This window comes from Auxenochlorella protothecoides, assembly GCF_000733215.1.
Source record: "Auxenochlorella protothecoides strain 0710 unplaced genomic scaffold scaffold38, whole genome shotgun sequence".
Taxonomy (NCBI): domain Eukaryota; kingdom Viridiplantae; phylum Chlorophyta; class Trebouxiophyceae; order Chlorellales; family Chlorellaceae; genus Auxenochlorella; species Auxenochlorella protothecoides.
Window position 1 is genome coordinate 253,095 of NW_011934253.1, and position 14,014 is coordinate 267,108.

At 65.4% G+C, this 14,014-nt stretch overlaps 5 protein-coding genes across 5 annotated transcripts in view; 1 reads left to right on the forward strand and 4 right to left on the reverse strand.

The window, feature by feature from the left end:
* Positions 1-20: 20 nt before the first annotated feature.
* Positions 21-3,639, reverse strand: F751_3665 (hypothetical protein; the record flags this gene model as incomplete). The annotated part of the gene is made up of 8 exons (XM_011400621.1): positions 21-283; positions 493-577; positions 1,092-1,657; positions 1,980-2,190; positions 2,366-2,547; positions 2,747-2,837; positions 3,111-3,209; positions 3,403-3,639. 8 exons carry the CDS (start codon positions 3,637-3,639, stop codon positions 21-23), a joined length of 1,734 nt encoding a protein of 577 aa, XP_011398923.1.
* Positions 3,640-3,932: 293 nt separating this feature from the next.
* F751_3666 (hypothetical protein) lies at positions 3,933-7,620 on the reverse strand (the record flags this gene model as incomplete). Its single annotated transcript, XM_011400622.1, has 8 exons — positions 3,933-4,040; positions 4,181-4,300; positions 4,535-4,593; positions 4,780-4,948; positions 5,198-5,461; positions 5,778-7,045; positions 7,225-7,377; positions 7,509-7,620. 8 exons carry the CDS (start codon positions 7,618-7,620, stop codon positions 3,933-3,935), a joined length of 2,253 nt encoding a protein of 750 aa, XP_011398924.1.
* A 2,167-nt stretch (positions 7,621-9,787) lies between these two features.
* F751_3667 (hypothetical protein) lies at positions 9,788-9,943 on the reverse strand (the record flags this gene model as incomplete). Its single annotated transcript, XM_011400623.1, has 1 exon — positions 9,788-9,943. The coding sequence occupies one exon, from the start codon at positions 9,941-9,943 to the stop codon at positions 9,788-9,790; it is 156 nt and encodes a 51-aa protein (XP_011398925.1).
* A 1,196-nt stretch (positions 9,944-11,139) lies between these two features.
* Positions 11,140-12,792, forward strand: F751_3668 (Argininosuccinate synthase; the record flags this gene model as incomplete). The annotated part of the gene is made up of 3 exons (XM_011400624.1): positions 11,140-11,388; positions 11,508-12,026; positions 12,217-12,792. The coding sequence occupies 3 exons, from the start codon at positions 11,140-11,142 to the stop codon at positions 12,790-12,792; spliced, it is 1,344 nt and encodes a 447-aa protein (XP_011398926.1).
* Positions 12,793-13,684: 892 nt separating this feature from the next.
* F751_3669 (hypothetical protein) overlaps positions 13,685-14,014 on the reverse strand; it is a gene marked incomplete at both ends in the record, with an annotated part of 4,688 nt that continues 4,358 nt past the window's right edge. The window contains one exon of the mRNA XM_011400625.1: positions 13,685-13,864. Within this exon, the coding sequence (XP_011398927.1) occupies positions 13,685-13,864 (180 nt within the window). The remainder of the gene's footprint in view (positions 13,865-14,014) is intronic.

Genomic DNA, 14,014 nt, shown 5'->3' on the forward strand with positions numbered 1-14,014 from the left:
TACGGTGGAATGCACCGGCATCAGAACACGGTTGCCTCCTTCGTGTGGACCCTGCCTCCCCTGCCACGCGCCTGGACGTAGGCGTCCATGCTCTCAAAGCGCTGCTCCATGCGCACGCCGGGGTCAAGGGGCCTGGCCTCCAGCGACCCCGGCGACAGACTCAGTACCTCGGAGAGCAGCTGCGCGAGGGTGACGGCGGGGGGGAGGGCTGCCCGTGGGCCCCTGCCGCCCGGCGACGCCGGCGTGCGCTGCAGGAGCCAGGGCGGCAGCCCATCCTTGGCGACTGGGGGTTGAAGAGGGTTCGGGGGGAGCTGTGAGGTTGTGTGAGATGGCGGGAGGGGCCCCCTCTTCGCGCTTCCTTCCTCCTACTCAAGCCAGGAAAGGCCCACACCATGCCATTCACCCCGTACTGTCCCACAAACTCGTCCCCTCCGCATCATATCAACACCCTGACTGGGCCTCCAGCCCCACCACAGGCTGCCCCATCCCCACCTGGAGAGCCCCCGGCCCGCTTGTAGCTGGGAGGGGAGATGACCTTGATGGCGGGGCATGCAAGTGGGGGCGCACCGCCCGCCCCCTGCCACACCGCCGTGGAAAGCATCGGGGGATCTGCGGAGGGTGCGGGACCTGCACCGGCAGAGGTTCTTGGCCCCGTTTGCGGACGTGAGGGCCCGGCAAATCCCGAAGCTGGCGTTGCCTGCTGACAGTCGTCGTCCGACGATGTGCTGGAGTCGCCCCGTGGAGCTGCCCCCCCCGCCGCTGCAGAGTTTCCCCCTGGCACTCCTGCCCCCCCTCTGGTCATTCCCCGGCCTTTCAGCCCTCGGCGCCGCGCCTGGCCCAGGACCCCTCGCCGGAGCGAGGGTCGGCCAGGCGACGGCAGCATCCCCCGGGCTCCGCTCTCGCGGCAGGGACCAGTCCGGGGCGCGGGAGCGCTTAGGGGGCTGCCAGTTGCGCGGCCGCGCCGGCCGCGCGGCCGCCGCCCGCTGCCGCTCGCCCCGCCCTCGCCCTGCCCTGCCCGCATCCGCTGCGCCGGACCCCTCGGGCGGGGCCCTGCCCGGCCAGGACTCGGGCCAGAGCCGGTCCTCCGTCACCGCCGGCTCCTGCGGGCTCGTAGGGCGGGCAGGGCTGGCACCCTCGGTCAGGTCGATGGTCTCGCAGGCGGCCGGCGCGGCGGAGGGCCCGGCTCGTGCCGGCTGCTGCCCCGCGTGCCGCCAGTGACCCCCAGCGCTGGCGAGCGGCCTGACGCCAAAGGCGGCCTGGAAATCAGCCAGGGGGCGACGGGTCTCCTCTCGCTGGACGCGCCTTGCGCCGCTGCCCCTTCCCCCCGACGCAGGCCCAGCGTCGGGCGAGTCGGTCGCCGCCGCCTCCTCTGGCCACATGCCGGGGTGCATGCGCCGCAGGACGCTGAAAGCGGCGGGCAAGGGCAGGCGTGTGGCGGCCGCCAGGAAGTCGCCCGCCGCGGTGCGCAGCGGCCCGGCGGCCAGCAGGGACCCCAGCGCTCGCGCCAAATCCGGCGCCCAGCCCGCCGGCTGCCTGGCCCAGGCTGCCGTGCGCGCCCAGCGCGTCAGCGCCCCGCCAGCAATGGCCAGGAGCCGCTCGGCCACGAAGAGGGGGGCGGAGCCCACCGCCACGGCAGCCGTCTCGCCGTAGGCCTCGCCTGGGGTACAGAGGGTGGGTGAGGGGTGGGGTGGGATGCATGCAAAACTGACCACAGTGGGCCGTGGTATACAAGCAAGGCCAGCTTTACTTGGGTAACGGGTCACCATGCGCTGCAGAAGGCCTCCCCTGGGAGAAGCTCCCTCGATGTCTGGGGACTCCCGGTATGGCCTCCCATGTCACAGTTGCTGCGCCAGAAGCAACACCGACCCCGACTCCCAGACGATGCCTTCCTTTCCCACACACACAAACCACCGTCGCAGGCCTACTGGCAACGACGCCAGGCGCAAAGCGCGCAAATCGCGCCGCGTCCTGCCGCGCACCGTCCAGCTGCCGCGCCAGCGTGCTCGACAGGCCCTGGGTCGCGATGAACCCGCCCAGCATCGAGTCGTCAAAGGGGCGGGCCCCTGGCACGGGCTGCGCTTGCGCTGCCCCTCCTCCCGGCCCCCTGGCGGCCGCGGACCCGGCCTGCAGCTTGGCAGCGGCGGCCAGCAGCGTCGTGGCCGCCGCCACGTCATCGCAGGAGGCCACCGTCTCCCAGACCCCCCGGAAAGCAGTAGTGAGGGATGGTGACCCCCGCCGCATCCCCGCCCGGTGCCAACGAGGCCAGCACGGCCGCGCAATCGCGGGAGAGGAGCGCTTTGGCGGCGCCCAGCGCCGCAGTTACCGCCTCGGTTGGCCGCGGCGCGGGCCCGCGCAGCGAGCGCACCAGCGCCGGCATCCACTCTGATGACGTGGCGGCCAGCTGGGTCCCCGTCAGCCGCTCGCTGGCCAGCAGCGATAGCCCCGCGGCAGTCACGGGGCCGCAGAGGTGCCTTGTGCTGGCGGCCGGGCCTCTCAATATGGGGCCCAGCAGGCCCCTGATCGCCGCCGCCAGCTCGGCATCAGAGCCTGGGGTGGTGGGGGGGCAGAAGGGTGGTGTGGTTTGTGTGAGTGTGGGTGTGGAGCATCGCAAGGGGGGACGAGCACACGCATGCATCAGCACCTTGCGGCTGCCCCCGCTCACAGCTGCATCTTCGCAGCGGATCAGGGAAACCTTTCTATTCCCAGGCAACCCAAAGCGAGTGCACCATCCATGCCAAATACACACCCTGGCCAGGGTCCTGTGCGGCTGCGACGGCTGCGAGCAGGGCCGTGTCGAGGACGTCGCGGTCCAGGTCAGCACGCTGAGTCAGCGCGGCCTCGGCCGCGAGCCAGACGGCCCAGGCGCCGCAGGGGATGAGGGCGGGCAGGCAGCCGACGGCCGCCGCGGCGGCCGCCGGGCCGCCCCCGGCGCAGGCAGCCCTGCAGGCGTCCAGCAGCTGCGGGGCCTGGTCGCCCGCCAAGCCGTGCGCCAGCCGGGGCAGGAGCAGGGTCAGGGCCGACCACGCCAGGTGGGGGTCAGGGAGGGGGGCCGGCACGAGATGGTGGCGGCACGCATAGCGTGGCTCGCGTCCGGTGGCCGGGCCCCTCACCCCCTCCACCAGCAGGTCGAGGATGCCCCGCAGGTCGGCAGCGAGGAGCCGCGCCGCCTGCTCATCGAGGACGCCCCAGGCCTCGACAAGGGAGCGGGCCTGCGCAGGGAGAAAGGGGGCGAGGCTGCGCCGTCAGCATCGAGCCCGACGAGCCCGGCTACATGACAGGTGGCCGATTCCCCTGGCCACCATGTTATTGCCCCCCCTCCCCCCCCCCCCTCCGCTTAGGCCCCCACCCTCTCCTCACCCAGGCGCGAATGGCAGGGGAGGGGTGCACCAAGAGGGCCGGCACCCCAGCGTAAATTTCCTCGCTCCTCTCCAATCCCAGATCAAATTCCTCGACCAGCCGGCCCAGGATGGAGCCCAGCGCGGCCACTAGGGCGGGGTACCGGAGCAGGTCCGGGTACGACAGCACCGTGACCACGGGCGCCAGGAAGCGCCCCACATCGTCACCAAGGGGGCCATCAGCAGGGACTTGCAATTTCTCTAAGAGGAGAGCAACTGTATCGCAGACACAGTCGGATGCCATGGCACGCAGGCTTCCCCGAGACGCTCAGCAAGGCTTGTCGGACCCCTCCTCGAGACGCTCAGAGACGTACGGCGATGGGTGCTCACATCGCATAGTGCAATACATAATATGATAAAGCCATTCTATAATATCTGGGTGTCGACATCCTGGATGTGGGTCCTGCACATGTGTCTCTTCGCGCTTCATCTGCGAGCGCGTGCGCGCAAATCACCTAATGATATTGCGAGGTCATCCATGACCATTACACAGACTCTTTTACGTGATTGCAACTCGTACAATACGGTTCCATGCACTCAGCCCTCTAAAGGCACATCGTGTATGGTCGCCAGAATCTGGCGCGCGGCATTGTATACCCTGGCGCATGCCTCACGCCGGCTTTCCACGACGGTGGCATTCCACTCCTAGAAGAAACATGGGAGGAGCAGGGTCAGCAGGGGGCGAGATGTGTCCGACAAGGTGTGGCGCCAAGGCAGCCCATGCAGGGTGGTGGTGCAGTAGAACCCTCTGCATGTGGATTGAGACTCTTCCCTGACCTTCTCACCTCCAGCGGCCACCATTGGGGCTTCTTGTTGTCTCTGTAGAGGGCGGCACCCGCCTTCTTCAGGCCCCGCGCCTGCCTGTCATGGTCAATCACCTCCCTGATCATTATCTTGGTGAGTTTCTGGGAGAGCAGGAGGAAATTGAACACGATGAGTTACGGGAGAATCGGCCATCCATCATTGGTCGGGGGTGAATAGGGATGGGTTGGATACCCAAGGACCACATAAGACAATGATGAACCCCTGCATCTGCCCCTTGAAGCTCGATGTGCCCCCTTCCATGTGCACCCAACCTCTTTAAATTCGTGCGCAGAGGCAGGCAGCAACCACACTACCACACCCGTCACTGCCCTTACCTGGAGCTCAGCGCCCTTGAACTGGCTGGAAGGCTTCTGCCATTGGAATGACTTGGGACCTGCAGCACCAGAGTAGGCTCCGCTCAAGATAAGCTGTCAAGGAGGATGTTGTGTGGGTGCCTGCAGGGCTGCATGCCCACTCAGGGCTTTGGCTGAGCCCTCGCCTTGAGTGTGATGAACACGTCCCCAACAGCGACCAGTCTTCCCTTCCAAAACAGGCCTGCCGGGTATTCCCTCGGCCCCACCTGCCGCAGCTGCATCATCAGCGTCTCGTCGGTCCAGCTCTGCCGCCAGCTCAGCAGCCGAGGGCGCGGGGCTGCCAGGGCCTGATGCACTGACAGTGCGCTTCAGCAGGGCGGCCAGCGCCCCTTTCCTCTCGAACAGCTCCCGCTTGCTGGCATCCAGGCGAGGGCCCTGTCGCCGGGTGATGGGCAGTGCGTGTCAGGGGCATGCACAGGGGGCAGGTCCAGCCTGTCATTGTGCTGAGGGTCAGGCATGGTATCATACGATTCAGCACGCGCAGGCTGCCCCATTTGCTCAGCGATTGCAGCGGTTACAGACTGCCTTCATCGGCCAGCCGAGAGCGCTGTGTTGAGCGTGGCCCCTTGGCACCCATCCTGGTCGTCGGAATTCACACCCATCGACCCCTCCCCTGGCAATCACCTCAGAACTGGGGGGCGGCACTCCCCCTTCGCTCGTCGTCTCCGCATCGTCGTCATCATCATCTTCCTCCTCAGACGAAGACGAAGCCTCCGACTCCTCGCTCTCCTCCTCCGAGTCCTCAGACTCGTTGCTCTCCTCCTCCGAGCTCTCGCTGGCTGCATCTGCGTCGGCCGTCGCAGGCCCGGCGCTGCTCACCTCTGTTGCCTTGTCGCCGTTCTTGACCCCGGCCTCGTCGTCCAGAGAACTGGGAAGGCTGGGGGTCGCCTGTGGCAGGCCAGGGACGAAGGGCTCAGGAATTAGCATAGGGCACTGGTACCAGGTAATGGGCAATGAGATATGTAGCGGGCAGGATACGCCACCCCAAAGCTTCTCAGTCACCCACACAAGGACGCCTCCCTCTGTATACCACCAGGCAGCAAAGGGGCTCAGGTGCACCACATCCACGCCCCAGCCCCTCTACCTCGCTCTCGTCATCGCTCTCGCTCACGTGAGCCTCTGCTGCGGCGCCCTGCGGCACTTCCGGGGCTTCCAGCTCCTCAATCTCGAGCGCAGGACGCATGCGTGGCTGCTTTCCGCTCACCGAAGGGTGGCCGTCCATGCGTGCAGCGCCCTCGCTGCTCTCATCAGGCTCGCTCTCGGGCTCTGAAGAGTCGGACTCGGAGGACTCCTCCGACCCCTCGTCAGACTCCTCCTCCTCCGACTCCTCCTCAGACGTCTCACCCAGACTGGCTTCCTCCTCCTGGGCATGCGGTCGCAAGAGGGACCCTGCAGCCGCCGCCCCGCCCGCACCCTGCACTTTTATCTCGCCAGCAGCAGCCGGGGCCTCTGCGCCAGAATTTTCTGGGACGCTGGCCTCTACTGATGGCTCTGGCCCAGACGTGGACTTTGCCGAGCTCTTCCCCTGCTTGGCTCCATTTGCTGCTGGAGGTGGTGCTGCTGCAGCAGGTGGTGCCTGGGCGTCTCGTGCCGCCTTTCCAGTCTGTCGCCGACCCTTGGAGGGGCTGGCAGCAGGCTGGGGCACGGCGGGAGCAGCGTTCGCACCTTCCTTGCCTCCCCTGCCCGAGGGGCTGGCCGCTCCAGACTTATCCTCAAACACGCCGAGGTGGAGGTGGGGCAGCGGGGAAGAAGGTGGGCTGGGGAGTGGACGGCGCGGGGCTTTCTGGGTCGCTGCGGGCTTCATCTCGGGCGGGACCTCGGGCCCACTCTTGGCCACAGCCGGAGGCTGGGCGGGGAGTCGCTGCTGGGTTGCTCCTGCTGCGGGCATGGCGGAGGACAGATCCAGCTGGCGGGCTGTCTTCCGCCTGGCCTTCTTGGATGACTCGGGGGCTTTGGGGTCCTCCACCGCAGGCTGGGCGGGGGCAGGGGCTGCTGGTTGCGTTGGACCCGCAGACAACGTTCTGTCTGCACCTCCATGTGTCGTCGCTGCGGCACCCTCTGCACCAGCTGCTGTCGCTGCTGCCTGCTCCACGACCTCCTTCTTCCCTTTCTTCTTGTTCCTCCTCCTCTTGGACAGCTGGCCAGGCGAAGTCTCGCTCTCCGCGGGGGCTCCCTCCAGCAAGGGTGCGGAGGCCAGGGCCTCGTCAGCCGCTCTCCCCTTCCCTGCTGCTGCCCTCTTTGGGGCCAGACCGTCGTCCTTCAGCTTCTGCCTCTTGGCATCCACGTGGCTGGGTGTCATGGCAGGCGGGCTGATGTGCTGCGCCCCCGATCCCGCCACCTCCTCGCCGTCGCTCTTCCTCTTCCTCTTGTTATTCTTTCCAGACACGGCCAGGCTGGTGGGCGGCGTGGGCTCGCCGGCTGCCAGTGCCACACACCCGGCAAACACCTGGCTGGGGTTGCTCGGCAGAGCATCTGTCACACGAGAGAGGGAGGGGCTGGACCCTGCTCATCGCATGCTGAGAATCTGAACATGCAGTGCATGCACCCAACTCTTGCAGACAATGGGAGCATGGCAGTCCCAGCGTGACACCCTGCAACCCGTCAGGCATCCTCGGTCCCTAAACCGACCTGCAAAGCAGTCTATCACTCACCTATTAGGCGGTACAGGTCTGGCACGACATACTCCTGGGAGAAGTCGGTTTGGGCTCCAGTCGTCGCCGCTCCATCAGCCGGCACCACCACAGTGGTCACATAAATTCTTCCGTGGTCGGGATAGGCGGTGGTGTGAAGACGAGCAATCTCTCCTGCAAAGTATTTGGTGACATACCGGAGAATGTGATGCTCAGGTCCACATTGTCGAGCTTTGTTGTCCTGTTCAAGGAGTCGCCCCTCCTCCACCCCCTGCCCCTCTGGCGTGCCGGAGACAGGACTGTACCTTTGAGCTTGGAGATGGTACTGTCACTTGGGAGCACCACCAGCAGCTTGGTTCCGAAGCTGGTGCGCGTGAAGATGCGACGGTGCGGTCTGTTGGACAGGACTCGGGACATGGTGCAGTGGGCGCGAGGGCGCCGCGAGACTGCTGTGGCGGCCTTTCCCTTCGCGGAGGCCTGCACCTTTTGCAAACAGCCTTAAATGATATCCAAAGTAGAGGCTTGCCCTTGGGATGGGCTCACTCGCTGTCGACGAGGCTGGCTGGGACCCCAATGCATGGGCGCGCGCAGACAGAGCGCGCGGGCGCCGCTTGCTGTCCCGTTTGGGATGGTGTGAGCATTTGCACCACGACGCAACCTCGGCAAGAATCGCAGCATATCAGATTGCCTTACAGGGGTCACATGCTTGTACAGGCGAGGCTTGGCACATGCCTAGCAGTGGGGCATTTGCTGCAGATACGAGGGGCCACGTTGAGCGCACGCAGGGGCGGAAGGGTCTACTGGTCACAGGAGTGCATATCGTGTCGGCGAGGGATTGGGGAGGGGGCCCAATGAATATGCCAAAGCGTCTGAAACAAAATCGGCCAAAAGTATACGGGAGAAGCGAGCAGAGTGAAGCTTGAGAGGTGTGGAGAATTATGTTCGCAAGAAGGAGGGCAGCATATCGCCCCGCTGATGGGCATGCACCTGAAGCCCTGCCATGCAACCCCCCGCGCATTGGGATGCCGGCCAGGACTCCCCAGCAACCGGCTGCCCTGTAATGCCGGGGATCGCCCTGGCCCCAGTCGCCTCAGGCCGCTCGAATGCGGTCGCCGATGGGGGAGTCGCAGCGCCCTGCTGCCGAAGGAGGCCCTGCTGCCAGGAGGCACCCGTGGGCCTGGTATGCCGCGACGACGGCCTCCTCCCCCTCCTTCGCCGCCAGGGCGGCGTGCAGCATGGCCAGGAAGGAGAGCGTGGGGCGCGGCGTGCTCTTGTACGTCACCTGCACCGGGGACTTTGCGCTGGCAGGCCGGACGGCTGGCAGGCCCGGCACCACGCCGTTCCTCGGTGTGGGGCGCGGCCGTGGTGGCGGGGGAGGCGGGGGGACGACCGTCATCGGCCCAGGCGCCCTGTCGGTGACTGCAGTCTTCTGCCGTCCACGGCCCCGCCCGGACCTGGCCTGCGCCGAGGGGCCCCGGAAGGTGCCCTGGGGCGCTCTGGCACAGCTGGGGCCGGTGCTGGGATTTGGGAATGCCGCAGGCGCAGGGCCCTGTGCCGGGCCAGATGGGGTGGGACAGGTGGTGAGGGGCCATGAGTTACAAGCCAAAGGGGGTGCACTGTAGAATCCAGCCTATTCTCCTGGCAGCCATCAAGGTGAAGTGAAAGGAGTGCTTTCTCAGCCGCACACATTGCGTACCTGAACCTCAGCTGTGTTCCTGCCGGGCGGGGTACGATGCCAGCGTTGCTCAGGCTGCCACCGACCTTCCCTCCGCCAACTCTGGGCACCCTCTCCCCCACTCTGTGAATAAGGCAGGTGGAGAGGGGTGCCTGCTGGTTCACAGCTCATCGCGGCCGGAAGGGTTGGGAAGGTCTCATTCCACGATGACAGACAATGCCTGCGATTCATTATAGCAAGATGGCCTACCTCGAACCGGGTATGGCGACCAGGGGTAGGGTCCTGCTCCAAAGATCGGTGAACATGAGGGCCCTGCCTGTTTCTGCCCCTCATCTTGCTCATAGTGTTTGGGAGGCTTTCCACGCCATTCTTATAAAACGCGTGCGGCCTCGGGCGCACATGCGCGGCAGACGTGTTGTTCACGGCTGTTCCATCTCCCGGATGTCCTTCATGCGGCATCGTGAGCCACTGCCTCGCGCTATCAATCTAGTCCAGAGTGGCTGTTTGCTGGCCCTCCTCCCTGCACGGCTGTGGGCAGTCTGGCGTCAGTGTCGCGGATATTTGAAGGGCTACAACGAAGTTGATCTGCTTACCATGAAGATTTACAATTAATGCGGGCCCTTGTGATGCTCACCGAGACCACACGATCAAAGCTACTCTTCACCAGCGCTTATGCGCGCTGAGTCGGTACAGAGAGGGCGGCAGACCGTCCCCAGGGGATGAAACGAAACTTCAACAAATGCTGGATCGTTTTTTCCGATCACAAATTGGACTGGAGAGGCTTGATTGGTTATCTCATGACATGTCCCCTAGATGTGCGGTCATGTTAACAACGATGGCGCCTCCCTCCTTTCTTCCATCAACAGCTCGGGAATGAGTGGCACTACTGGATCGGTTTGCAACGCCCAGCTAGGTGATTGGATCCCATGTCGCGCTCGCTGACCATGTGCTGCATACCTCTCCCCTTTGGCGCCTCGTTGTGTAAGCCTGTCTGGTCGACAGGGTGTGTCGAGTTATTATGATTGCAACTGCGCAGTGTAGGCCCGCTGCAGGGCTTGGGGGCATGAATAGTGTGCAAGCAGGGCTCGGTGCAACATGGCCAAAAACGTGGCAGGCTTGCTCTCCTTGGCGTCCGGTGGGCCCTCCATCGGTAGCTCTCCAGCGCTGAGCTCACTCGCCTCGTCAGCCTCACTTGTGGTTACCCTCACTCGAATGCAATGCTTGGGAAAGACATCACTCTGCACCTTGTACCTCCCGGGATGGACTGGCTGCCTGGACAAAGAGGGGGTGCTGCACAGTGAAACTGCCCCCTGATTCGGACTTCACGCGTTTGGGCGATGGTACAGTGCAGTTGCATCAGTGTGGAGGGGGTGAACGTCACAGAGGGGATCTTCCCATAACACAGCCACCGCCATCCTCACCAGACATGGTTCTGACCAATCCCAAGCATGGGTGTGCGCGCCGTCAGCGCGCCAGTGCCGTCCAGCATCCGAAAGGATTGTGGTGGTCCAGATGTGACGTTGAGGTGCACCCTCTGACCCACCGCCAGGCTGAGCCGCCGGGGAGCACAGGTCGTCAAGCCAGCTCGCACGCGCACCGCATCATCTGGGGATATCCGTGGTGTTCATGGTAAAGCATGCAAATGCGAGACCATGCCACACTCTGTGTATCGAATTTGCGTGTGAATGGGTCTCACCTTCCGGCATGACCGAATCTCGAGCACGTTGACCTCGCCAGCGTGCGCACGGGGCCTTCAGATCCGTGCCATCCCCGCAGGCCATGGACCTAGTGCCGGCGACGCACTCATCCCTCCTGCCTGGTCAGGTGTCACGTTGCATGCTGTCCAGCACGATCCACACCCAACCCTTGGTCGCCTGCTCCCCCCTCAATGAATCCGCGCCCGGTCAGATAGGAAAGCACGGGAAGGCGCTCTGTTCCCGTCAGTGCGCTTGGCCTCGCACGTTTCCAGTCACGAGCATTGCTGGGGCGCGGGATGGCCCTCCTACATTCTCTCTATCCTTTACCACCCTGCCACTCTGTGTCTGTTCATCCACATATACCCCGTGACGCGACAAAGATGTCAGGTGGGACCCACTACGGCCGGTGGTCGGTTGCCCTAGTACCCGACCCCTGGGGCATGGGACACGGAGTCGTCTTCTGACCGACACCCCATTGTCAATTCCTCTCCAAATACTGCGGTAATGCATTGTTCAACCCCTCCCTCCCCTCCTCTCACCCTTGGGTTTGTCCCTGCAGCTGCGATGGCGCGCCCCGTATTCGGCCAGAGACAGAGCATGGCTGGCGTGAGCCTGGCCCCCGCCCGCTCCATGGCTGCCCGCCCCCAGCGGGCTGCCCGCCGGGCCGTGACCACCCAGGCCAAGCTGAACAAGTCCAAGATCAACAAGGTGGTGCTGGCCTACTCTGGTGGCTTGGACACCAGCGTCATCCTGCAGTGGCTGAAGGAGACATACGACTGCGAGGTGGTCACCTTCACCGCCGACCTGGGACAGGTGAGGGCCTGGTTGGAGGAGGGGTTTGGGGGTATGGGGGGATGGGAGCAGTGGTGGGAACCTCCCTCCTCCAGGACCGACGGGCCACCCCTTCCCCACACCCACCCCCTCGCGCCCAGGGCGAGGAGCTGGAGCCCGCGCGGCAGAAGGCGGAGGCCGCGGGGGTCAAGGAGATCTTCATCGACGACCTGCGCGAGGAGTTCGTGCGCGACTACGTGTTCCCCATGTTCCGCGCCAATGCACTGTACGAGGGCACCTACCTGCTGGGCACCTCCATCGCGCGCCCGCTCATCGCCAAGCGCCAGATCGAGATCGCGCGCGCGGTGGGCGCCGACGCCGTCTCCCACGGCGCCACGGGCAAGGGCAACGACCAGGTGCGCTTCGAGCTGGGCTACCTGGGCCTGCAGCCCGACATCAACGTCATCGCGCCGTGGCGCGAGTGGGACCTCAACTCCCGCTCCAAGCTGATCGAGTATGCGGAGAGCCGCGGCATCGCCGTGCCCCAGGGCAAGCGCAACGAGCCGCCCTTCTCCATGGACGCCAACCTCCTGCACATCTCCTACGAGGGCAACGCGCTGGAGGACCCCTGGCAGGAGCCCAGCGAGAGCATGTTCACCCGCTCCGTGTCCCCCGAGCAGGTGCCTTTCATTCTTCGTCTCTTCTTGAAGGGGGGAGGGGGGTCCATGCTGGGTCGATCTTGGGTGCCCTGTGGGAGTGAATCACGGGTGGGGTCTCGGGAGCAGGGCCTGGCTGGGGGGGGGGAGCGTGCTGTCTCGAGCTGCATGCAAGCCTCGGCCCCCTCCCATCCCCACGACCCCACCCTCCCAGGCCCCCAACACGCCCACCTACGTGGAGATCGACTTCGAGAAGGGCGACCCCGTGGCCATCGACGGCGTGCGCCTGTCCCCCGCCACCCTGCTGGCCCGCCTGAACCAGCTGGGCGGCGACAACGGCATCGGCCGCGTGGACATCGTGGAGTCGCGCTTCGTGGGCATGAAGTCGCGCGGAGTTTACGAGACCCCGGGCGGCACGGTGCTGCTCACCGCCCGCCGCGCGCTGGAGAGCCTGTGCCTGGACCGCGGCGAGGCGCACCTCAAGGACGAGCTGATGCCCAAGTACGCGGAGCTGGTGTACAACGGCTTCTGGTTCTCGCCGGAGCGCGCCGCGCTGCAGGCGCTGGTGGACGAGACGCAGAAGCACGCCACGGGCACCGTCCGCGTGAAGCTGTACAAGGGCAACGTGGTGGTCGTGGGGCGCAAGTCGCCCTTCTCCCTCTTCGACCAGCGCGTGGCCTCCTTCGAGGACGACGAGGGCGCCTACGACCAGCGCGACGCCGCGGGCTTCATCGCCCTCCAGGCCCTGCGCCTGCGCACCCTGGCCAGCCAGCGCGGGTCCCCGCTCTGAGCGAGCGGAGGGCGACTGCGGCAGACAGGGAGGGGGGGCGTGGGGGGTGCTTGTGCGCCTGAGTACTTCTGAGCAAAAGGAAGGGAGCCTTCTGGTCGGAGAGACCGATGCCGGCCATGCTTTCCCAAAACACCCTGGGTAGCTGCGCCAGCTTTGATGAGCAAACGGCCCCAGCGCGCGCGCTTGCTCCTGCCCGGGTGAACGCCACGGAACCCTGGATGCAGCCCCAGCCAGCACATTTCTTACCGTCGCACCCTCCACCCGACGCACCCTCTACCCTGACGCGGGAGAGTGTCCACCCCTCCCGCCACACCAAATAAGGCCCATGTAAGCAGCTAGAGAAGAGGACAGGGGGCCACAGGGGGCTGACGAAGGAGGCCTCAGATGGGTGGGCTGGCATTGTAGCCATGTCCATGCCGATCGAACCTCAACTGACACCCCAGGTGCCCCATCCTCTCTGCATCACAGACTTGGGTACAGTTACAAACCATTTCAGTAAGGGGTCTAGGTCAAGGACACCAAATACACAAATCCCAGGAACAGACGAAGGAGCTTGCACTGCAGCGCACATACAGTGCGCAATGAAGCGGACGGGAGGGGAACGTTGCAAGGGTGCCCTCCAGCAACGCCTCCTCGGAAACAGTTCCACAGACCCAATCTCAAGGTGTTTGCCGCGCGCGAGCGCAAAGGGGGGGTGGGGGAACGAAAATGGAGGCAGAGGTTGCCGTGGCATGGCTTGTCCACGCACACTGGGATGCGCATGAGGAGCGGGCATCCATCCCCAACCAACGGCAGTGCTTCCCTTGAGCAACACGAAAAAAATCCCAGGACCCACGCAGGCGGCCTGGCGGCCGCCTCTGGCCCCGTCCCAGCATCTCGGCGCCCCGCCACGTCAGTCCGGCCCGCCCTCCAGCTCCTCCAGCGACCCCGGGCCCTGGGTGGCGAGCTCGGCTCGCCCGGTCATCGCCCGCATCGCATAGCAGTCCTCGGTCAGGGGGGGCAGGGGCATGGACACGTACTCCTCCAGGGACAGCCCGATCTCCAGCGCGGCGCAGGTGCCGATGATGTTGCCCTGCAGGGTGGACCAGGGGGGTGGGGAGGGGTGGGGGTGTGGTGGGCGACGGTCGAGGAGGGCTGGAATGGCGCTGCCTGCGCCTCTGCAGCGGCCAATCACCCGAGCCCCGGTCTCCTTCCGTGCATTCGATCCTTCCCCCTTGCAACA